At 70.8% G+C, this 8,941-nt stretch overlaps 2 protein-coding genes across 2 annotated transcripts in view; one reads left to right on the top strand and one right to left on the bottom strand.

Annotated features, from left to right (window-relative positions):
* Positions 1 to 458: 458 nt before the first annotated feature.
* Positions 459 to 5,428, top strand: CHLNCDRAFT_24426 (hypothetical protein; the record flags this gene model as incomplete). Its single annotated transcript, XM_005846737.1, has 4 exons — positions 459 to 722; positions 4,602 to 4,844; positions 5,013 to 5,111; positions 5,297 to 5,428. 4 exons carry the CDS (start codon positions 459 to 461, stop codon positions 5,426 to 5,428), a joined length of 738 nt encoding a protein of 245 aa, XP_005846799.1.
* A 1,299-nt stretch (positions 5,429 to 6,727) lies between these two features.
* CHLNCDRAFT_135331 (hypothetical protein) overlaps positions 6,728 to 8,941 on the bottom strand; it is a gene marked incomplete at both ends in the record, with an annotated part of 5,162 nt that continues 2,948 nt past the window's right edge. Inside the window, 5 exons of the mRNA XM_005846586.1 lie at positions 6,728 to 6,861; positions 7,032 to 7,104; positions 7,297 to 7,805; positions 7,980 to 8,177; positions 8,274 to 8,895. Of these exons, the coding sequence (XP_005846648.1) occupies positions 6,728 to 6,861; positions 7,032 to 7,104; positions 7,297 to 7,805; positions 7,980 to 8,177; positions 8,274 to 8,895 (1,536 nt within the window). The remainder of the gene's footprint in view (positions 6,862 to 7,031; positions 7,105 to 7,296; positions 7,806 to 7,979; positions 8,178 to 8,273; positions 8,896 to 8,941) is intronic.

The following is an 8,941-nucleotide window of genomic DNA, read 5'->3' as shown; positions in this document are numbered from 1 at the left end:
CTGCACGCCAGAGGAAGGAGTACTTGACCATGAAGGAGTAGGTCTTGGGCATCTGCGGGGCGGGGAGGCGGGCGGGGCAGGCGCTGCGTGGGTGGCGGCAGCAGCGGGCTGGGGCTGGGCGCAGGCGAACCAGCAGCGCGGGCCAAACGTGCGGACGACAGCCTGCGACGCGCTCCCGTCCCTCCCGCTCCCTCCATACGCTCGACCTCGCACTCCACATTCCAGCGAGCTGCGGGAGCCGCGCCGGCGCGCCTGCTCGTGCTCCCTCCAGCATCCGCCCCGCCGCCACCTGGGGCGTCTCCACACGCGCCCCACCCGCGCCGCGCGGCCGGCGCGGGCGGGCGCACCTGGTTGAAAGGGTAGGGTGTGTGGTGGGTCCAGATGTCCAGCACGTCCACATGGAACTTGCCCCCGTACAGCTCCTCAAACCCGGCCTTGATGGCCTCCGCCGACGCGCGATGCCCGCCCCCGGTGTCCGACATGAGGATGAGCACCCGCGTCTTGCCGTCCCGCTTGCGCCTGGCCACCCCCGCCGCCGGCCGCAGCGGCCACAGCGGCGTGGCGTGCGCGGCGCCGCCGCCGCCGCACTGCAGGGCAGGGGCGGGAGGGTGGGGGCGACGGCTGGCGGGCGGGCTGGGCGGGGAGGCGGCGGCGGGCCGGGAGGCCGCCGGGGCGGCCAGCGGCCCGTGCATGCATGCTGTGCTTGTCCCCGGGGAGCCTGCGTGTGGTGTGGTGGCGCTGAGGGATGGCTGCAGGCATGCTTGCAAGCAAACAGCGGCAACATCGATGCAGCCATGGAATCACGGCAGGCTGCTGCCAGCCAGAGACTCACGAATGCTGCCGCGCCGCCGCCGCCAGCGCCGAGGCCGTAGCGCAGCGCCCTGCTAAAGAAGTTGAACCGCGCTCCGCCGCTGCTGCTACCCTGCCCCGTGCTGCTGCCGCTGCTGCCGCGGCTGCGGCCGCTGCCGCTGCCGCCGCCGGTCCCCCGGCCGCCGGCGCTGCACACAGTCGGCTGTCGCAGCGACGCCGATGGCTGCTCGCTCGACAGGCCGAAATGCGGACTGCCGCCCTGCAGCGCCTGCAAGCTGGCCCTGGCGCTGGTGGAGCCCAGCGTGCTCAGGCTCGTGGAGGCCAGCTGCAGGGGCGGCAGCTTGCGCCTCACTTGCTGCTGCTGCTCCTCCATGGCTGGCGGCTGCTGGGCAGGCGAATGCGCCGCAGCAAAAGCTTGGCCGTGGCCCCGCTGGTTAGTCAGGCCGGCCCAGGGCAACGCCTGGCGATGGATAGGACCGTGGCGATGCTGCAAGATGGCCCCGGGATGTCGTGCACGCGCATTGTCTCCCCCGCCATCGTCTCGATCACAGCACGGAGCAGGCGGCAAGCTGGCACCCGAGGAGCTTTCCCGTGGGGCAGTGTAGATCGCACAATGGATCGTGCAGGAAGGGACTCTATTCCGCGCTAGCCCTGCGCAGCGCCGCCTATGCTTGGCCTCGTGGCATACAGCGACAGCGAAGACGAGGGATCCCCCCCAGCGCAGGAGGAGCAGCAGAAGCAGCAGGCGGCTCCGCCAAGACAGCAGGCAGGCGCTGCCGCCGCCAGCGGTGCACGCCTGCCCAGCGCGGAGGCGCTCCTAGGAGGGGCAGCGCCCATCGGGTTGCTGCCCCCAGACTTTGGGCCGCAGGCGGCGGCGGGGAGGAGCCATGCGCCGCCGTCGGCCCAGCTGGCGGCTGGCAGCAAGCGTGCGCACCCCGACGCCCGCGGCCCCGTGCTGCCAAACCCTATGGCGGACGCCAAGCTGCAGCGCAGGTGGGCTCCCGCTGTGCACCCGCGCCCCCCGGCCCTTTGGTTTCGCTGCCATGCCAGCCGTGCAGCAGCGTGCTACCCCCTGCCTGCAGCAGGGCCACCCAGCAACCTTGCACGCATGCTGCTTCCGCTGCCGTGCAGTGGCGGAGCACTCAGTGTGGGCGGCGCCAAGGCGGCATCCCAGGGCGGGATGCTGCTGCCGCCGCAGGTCAGGCAAGGGACCCCATGCTTGCAGAGGCGCCGCGCTCGTGCTTGTCGTGGAGCGGCGCAGCTGTGCCCGCCCCTCCGCTGCAGGCCTGGTACCCTGCGATCACGTCATGCCTGCTGCCCTGTTGCGCTGCGTGTGTGCTGCAGGGGAAGAGCCAATGTGACGACCGAGGACCTGAGCAGCATGTTCACCAAGAAGTCGCAGCAAGCCGCCAGGCAGCGCAGCAGCGGCGGGGGAGCGGTGGGTGGCACGTAGCGACGGTTCTGCGCCGAGCCTGCATGCCCGTGCTTGGTCCCTCATTCAGCTTATAAGCTCCTTCTCTGCAATGTGAGAGCCGAGGGGAGAGAAGGATGGAACAAATCAAGGGAAAGGGAGGTGCGGCAGGGGTCGCACGCTGCGAGCGGTCTGCCACGCTGGCCGCCAAGAAGGAGGAGAGGAGCAACCCCAGCTCGAAGCGCCGGTCTTGCGGATCCTTTGCACACAGCCGACAGATCAGGGAAGCGTGTGGCCGTGCACAGGCCGTACAAGCACTCCCCAAAATTGCAAGTGCAGCATTTAAGGACCCAGCCGCACAATGGCCGGCCAGCAAGACGATCGTGCTGCGCAGGATCCTGCTGATGAGCGGGAGCAGGACGAGGAAGAGGGCGGCAAGCGCCGCCGTCTGGTGCGCCGCTGCTTGTGAAGCCGCCCCCGGCGTCACGCGCGCATGCTTGCTTGTGGGTCGCCATGAGCGGATGGGGGTGCTGCCTGCTTCAATGTGCAGCGTGTGCTTTGGAGCAGCGAGGAGGAGGCGAAGCTGATTGAGTTGGTCAAGCTGCACGGCCGCGGCAACTGGGCCACGATTCTCAAGCAGGGGGCTGTGGTGTTCAACCCTGTCCGCACAAATGTGGGTAGAGAGTGGGCCGGCAATGCAGGCCTGTCCAACTTTTCAAAAGCCTGCGCTTGTGCGCACGCCTGCGGCTGTGCCTTGCTAGCTTCCACGCGCTGGTCGCCTGGGGCTGCCCAAGCACCTTGCTACGCGCCTGTTGGGCCAGCCGGCTGGCGCTCCCGTGTGTGTCGCCCTCAGGTGGACATGAAGGATAAATGGTACAACCTGGACAGGAAGGGGGCGATCGACACCCAGACGGAGCAGGAGATTGAGGTGAGGAGCGGGGCTGGGTGGCTGTCGGCGGCTGGTTGGCTCCCGCCGGGGGCTGCTCCTGCGTCCGTGTATGGGCTGGAACTGGCGGTGGAGTGTGGTGCGGCAGCGCCCGCGCGCTGGCTGCTCCACCTGCTGGAACGTGTGCTGCATGCCTGCAGGCGCGGGAAGCTGAGCTCGCAGATCAGCTGCGGGCAGAGAGGCGCCCGGGGCGGCCGCCCAGGTTTGTGACGCCCAAGCCCAAGCGACCCCGCCTGGCTGCCAGCGAGGACGAGGATGAGGACGGGGAGGTTGATGATGATGAGGAGAGTGTGGAGGCTTCAGGTGGTGGGCGGTGGCGGGGGTGGCTGGGCGGTTGGCTGTGCTTCGCATGCCGCGCTGGTGGGATGCAGGAAGCCAGCAGCAGCGTGGGAGGGGCAGTCAGGCTGCTGAAGTGGCGGGTGTGCATTCACGGCTTTGGTGCTTCTCAATGTCGCAGATGACCCAAGTAGTGAGGAGGAGGAAGCAGAGGACAGTGAGACGTCAGAGGAGGAAGACAGCCAGGAAGAGAGTGAGGGGGAGGAGTCGGATGAGGCGGAGGAGCAACAATGGCAGCGGCAGCGGCCACGGTTGCGCACCCGCCTGCAGCAGAGTTGATCCTCCAGGCGGCATCTCTGCGGCAACGGAAAGGGCAGCTTGCATACAAAGATCGCCCAGCAGCGCCCCTGGTCTGGTAAAGCGTGAACAAAGTGGTTTCACATCAAAATCCCCAGCAAACTGTGCCGCCCGCTGCGAGCGGCGTGCCAAGGTGGCTTCAAGAAGATGCCTAAACGAGAGGGGATGCAATCAACCAAGGCCAAGAGCTCTGCAGACGGCCAGGCCTGATCAGAAGCAGCGTGCGCTGGGCGAGAAGAAGCGGAGCGGGATTCCTTGCCACAGCCTCAGGCAACCTAAGCTGCTCTCCCCGCCAATCTGAGCGTGCTCTCCTTCATCTCGCAGTCAGATCGCAATGGTGAGCTGGGTTGGCCGAGAACTGGAACCCAACCCAGTTTGTTTGATTGCGCTGCACCGTCGCAGCGGCCCACATGCTGCTTCCTTGAGGCCCCCACGCGTGTGCGCATCTAGAAATAATCAGGGGCAGCTGCAGCGCTGTTGTTGCAGCCACCGCCGCACCGGCTGCCGCCACACCGACTCACCTGGAGGGGGGCCCCTGCTGCAGGCAAAGAAGACCAGCAAAGGGAAGGAGAAGAAGCTGGCTCGCAAGGCGGTGCGTAGATATTTTATTGCCGACGGCGTGCAGGAGCCTGCGCGGGGTGACAGCGAGTATGGCACCCCTCTTCCAACCTTTGCCTTCCAACCTTTCCTTGAATCGCGCTCCCCACACCCTCCGACCAGCCACCCCACGCGTTGCCCGCGTGCCTGCAGGAGAATGAGCGCATCGCAGCGCTGGCGGCGCAGGTGCGGGCGCTGAACGAGGCCTCGGCAGCCGGCGTGCAGCTGGCCGCGCAGTACCCCGCCTTCCAGCGGTACGATCGCAAGGGCCTGGCCGCCGCGCTGCGCTTCTACGGCGCCGCCGAGCTACCCCCTGCCATGGTGGACTGGGCACTGGACCTGACGCGCCACCACATGAGCGCCCTGTACGAGGCCTGCCCTGACTGGGGGTGGAGCGACGCCAGGAAGCGCGGAGAGCTCGCCGACCCTGCAGCCCGGCACCTGGTGGTGTACCAGCAGGGCGAGCAGCAGCAGGGGGCCGGCCAGCAGCAGGGCGGCCAGCAGCAGCAGCGGGTGGAGCAGGCGGCACCCCTGGCAGCGCCAGCGGCGTGCGTGCCGGCGGCGGCGGAGCAGGAGAACCAGGCGGCTGCGGGCAACGGCGGCGGCGGCGCGGAGCTGGGGCAGCCGGTGGCGTTTGTGCACTTCCGGTTTGAGGAGGAGGAGGGGGAGGCGGTACTTTACTGCTACGAGATCCAGGTGGCGGCTGCGGTACAGGTGCGGTTGCCAGCATGCGATGCATTACTTGGCGCTGCACATGTGGCGGGAGAAAAGCTGGGCGGCAGAGCCTAGCTTCGGTGTCTTGGCAACGCGCCCTGCAGGCAGTCCCCTGGCCCTGCTGCCTGCCCCCGCTGGGGCGCCGCCCCCTCCCTCCCTCACCGCTCCTGCCTGCGGCCGTGCAGGGCAAGGGGCTGGGCCGCTTCCTGATGCAGCTGCTGGAGCTGGTGGGGCGCAAGAGCGGGGTGGCCCGCCTCATGCTGACCGTGTTCCACCAGAGCGCGGCGGCGGTGGCGCTGTACCGCAAGCTGGGGTGAGCCTGGGCCCAGCCTGCGCCTCCCCGCATGCCCGGGGCCTCCTGCGGGGCCAGCACCCCGCAGCAGCGGGGCCCCGGGGTGGGGCCACCCCTGCTGGTGCCGGCACCGTCTGCATCAACGGCCCACCAGGCAGCATGACGGCGCCGCCGCCGCTTACCTAGTGCTTCGGTGCCAGTGCAGGTATGTGCTCGACAGCGAGAGCCCCGGAGCGCTGAACCCATCGGGAGACCACAAGTGAGAGCCGGGGCGCCCCTGGGCTGCTGGCTGCTGCCGAGGGGACCAGCACAGGGGAGGCCCTGGCAAGCTTGCTGATGGTCCCCTTCCGCTTCCCTCCGCCTCTCTCGGCACCATGCTGTGCCGCAGATACGAAATCATGACCAAGCGGCTGCGCCAGCAGGGAGCAACGCAGGCGTGATACCAGCGCTGCGTCCGCCTCGTGATACCAGCAGCGCCGCTGCCTGCCAGCTCCGGCGCCCAACCGCCAGCCGAAGGGCACGAATAGGCGCGTGGCTGGAGAGTTGTGTCGTTGCAGCTGCCGAGTCCCTCTTCATGCCCCGCTGCTCTGGGAGGCGCAGCAGCCGTGGCCCGTCGCCTCCCCCAATCCTCTGCTCTGCTTTGCCTGCCAGGCATGGTTTTTTTGCGTCCCAGGTTGGAAAAGGTGCTGCAACAATTGCTGGCTTCCTGGAACAGGGAGGAGAGCCTGAGGCACGACAGAGGGGGAAAAAAGGGGAGGGAGGCAGAAGGGAGTGACCTCGCGAAAGCTGAGGGCGGGGCGAGTCGGGGCATGCGTTAGGTGTGCGGGTTGGGTGTTGTCGTCATGTGCCATTGTTGGGTGCCGTCGTTGTGTGGCTACGGCGTGTGTGTGTGGGGGGGGGGAGGGCAAGGGCGGACAGGCGCCAACAAGCGGTACAATAAAGGGTGAGTGAGGAGAGTGTGTGCCGAGGGCGAGGGTCGCGACAGGCGCTATCATGGCGGTCCTTGCCGCTGCCACACGCAGCACGGCATGTGCGCCTGGAGGTGGGCAGGCACATGCCCACAACTGAAAAGAAGGGAGGAGTCACGGGGAACCATCAGGCTGCTCCACTAGCGTGTGTAGGTAAGGGGTGGGGAGGGCGCAAGGCTGGCGGGCTATGTGGGCAGGTGCAGTCAGCAGAGGGCGGGCAGCCTGGGACAACAGAGCGGCCAGGGGGCTGGCGGGGCAGGGCAGGTACATGGGGGCAGAGGCTGAAGCGGCGTAGGAAGGAGCGGGTGATAAGAGGGCAGGGCAGGGCGGGGCGGGGCAGGGTGGGGGCGCGTGCGTCAGGCGTGCTGCGTGCTGCCCGACGGCCCCGCCGACGTGCGCCGCCGCTTGGCCGCCTGCTTGCTGCGGCTGGCGCTGCCGCCGGCGGTGGAGTCGTGTGTGAGGAGGCGGGAGGGGGAGGTCAACTCGCGGTCTGAGGGAGGGAGGCGCGGGCGGCGGCGGCGGCGGCGGTGAGTGTTGACGTGTGTGTGGGTGTGAACTGTGGGGCACCCCGAGTGGCTGGCTGGTGCTGAGGCAGGCGGGCTGGTGCTGAGGCCAGGGCAGGGAGCGAGGGCGGGCGCGCGGGCGGCGGCGGCGGCTCACCCGGGCTGCCCTGCGCCGCATGGCTGTGCCCGCCGTTGCCGATGGCGCTGTTGGCGTGGGTGGCGTAGCCGTTCTGTGGGCGGCGGCGGCGGCGGGCGGGGCGCGGGTTCAGCCCCAGGCGCGCATGCAGGCGCCAGCAGCCTTCCTGCCCAGCCAGCGGGCAGGGCGCGCCATGCGCGGGCGGGCGGGCGGGCAGGCAGGCAGGCGGCATGTGTGCCGGCAGGAGAGCGTAGGCAGAGGTGCTCCCCACCCAGCAGCAGCCCACCTGCTGCTGCAGCACGTGATACAGCTCCCCCAGCTCCGCAGGCGGCGGCGTAAGGTACAGCCCGTTGTCCTGCGCCGCCTGCTGCTGCTCCAGGGCCGCCAGCGCGGCCGCCACCGCGCCCGGCGGCGGCAGGCTGCTGGGCTGGCCGGAGGCGGAGGGCTGGGGCGCGTCGTCGGCGCCAGCTGGCGCCAGGTCGACCGCCATGGTGGAGAGGTTGATGGGCGACAGGAAGCCGTTGCCGGCGCTGCCCGCCGGCTGCGGCGGCTGCTTAGGAAAGCCGTTGGCGGGCTGCTGCTGGTGGGTGCTCAGCGCGGCGGCTGCCAGGGCGGAGCGCGCCGGAGCCGGCGCCGCCAGCGGCACGCCCACGCTGCCGGTGCGCGGGGTGGGCGCCGGCCGGGGGCTGGCGCCCCGCGCGCCGCGGCCGCCCGGCGGCGCCTGCACCAGCAGCGCCTTGGCTGCAAGCAGCGGGCTCAGCGCCTCGCCGCCTTCGTCCATCGCTTCGCCCTCCCCTGCAGCCAGGCGGCCAGCCAGCCCAGCCAGGTGAGATGAGGCGCCGCCATGTGGGGGCGCCGCACGCCTCCGCCTCGGCACCACGGCATGAGCTTGGCGGGCGAAGCGCAAGGGCAGCAGGTGACTCGGCACAGGAGAGTGTGCCAGCACCCGAAGCAGCAGGGCACGCGCACCTGCCGCCGCGGCCGCGGTGGTGAGGATGGAGTGCGCGGCGCCCGCCAAGATGGTGCCCCGCGCCGTGCCCTGGCTGTCCCGCCCCCTGCCCGCCTCTGCCAGCGTGCTGCCCGCAGGGCTGCCCATGCCCTCCGCTGCAGCCCCGCCTGTCGCGCCTGCCGCGGCACTGGCGCCTGCCGCGCCTGCGGCAGCATTGCCTGAGGGCAGCACAAGCAGGGTATGGAGGGAGGCGGGTGAGATCGGCAGGCCTGCAAGCCCGGCAAAGCGGTCCCGCGGCTCCTGCCAAGCCCCACCTTGGCTGCGGGAGCGGGCGTCGGTAAACGGCGGCCGCCCGCCATGCCCCTCGCACGTGCTGGCGTGCGCCGGCAGCGCCGCCGGCGGCGCCGCGCTGCTGCCGCCCGCGGCCTGCTGCTGCTGCTGGCGGCCCAGCTGCGGCGCCGCGTGCCCGACGGGCAGCAGTGGCGGCGCGGCCGCGCTGCTCTGCGGCAGGGCGCCGGCGCCGTACGGCTGGCCGGGTGTGTCGCCCTGCCCAGACATGGAGGCACTGACCGCAGGCTGCGCCGGGGGCGTGGCCTGGCCGCCGGGCTGCCCCCCCTGCGGCGGCACGGCTGCAGGCGCGCTGGCCGCAGCATGCGCAGCATGCCCAGCCGCAGCCTGCAGGGGAGCCCCAGGCACGTGGCCGGGCGGCTGCGACGGCGGGCTGGGGCCGGCAGGCGCGGCGCCCGGCGCCGGCGCGGCGGCGCAGGCGGCGGGGGCCGAGGTGGCGTGCTGCGCCCCCTGCCGCCGGCTGGGCTGCGCGCTCATCTCCACAGAGCCGCCAGCCCGCTCCCCGTTGCCGGTGCTGACCGTGGCCAGGCTGCTGGGCGCGTGCGCCAGCTGGCCGCGCGCGCTGGTGGCGGGGCCCTGCTGGCTGGGCTGCGTGGCGGCGCCGCCGCCCGTGTGCGCGCTGCGCGCCCCCGTG

Source organism: Chlorella variabilis, assembly GCF_000147415.1.
Source record: "Chlorella variabilis unplaced genomic scaffold CHLNCscaffold_13, whole genome shotgun sequence".
NCBI lineage: Eukaryota > Viridiplantae > Chlorophyta > Trebouxiophyceae > Chlorellales > Chlorellaceae > Chlorella > Chlorella variabilis.
This window is presented reverse-complemented; position numbering and strand designations above follow the sequence as displayed.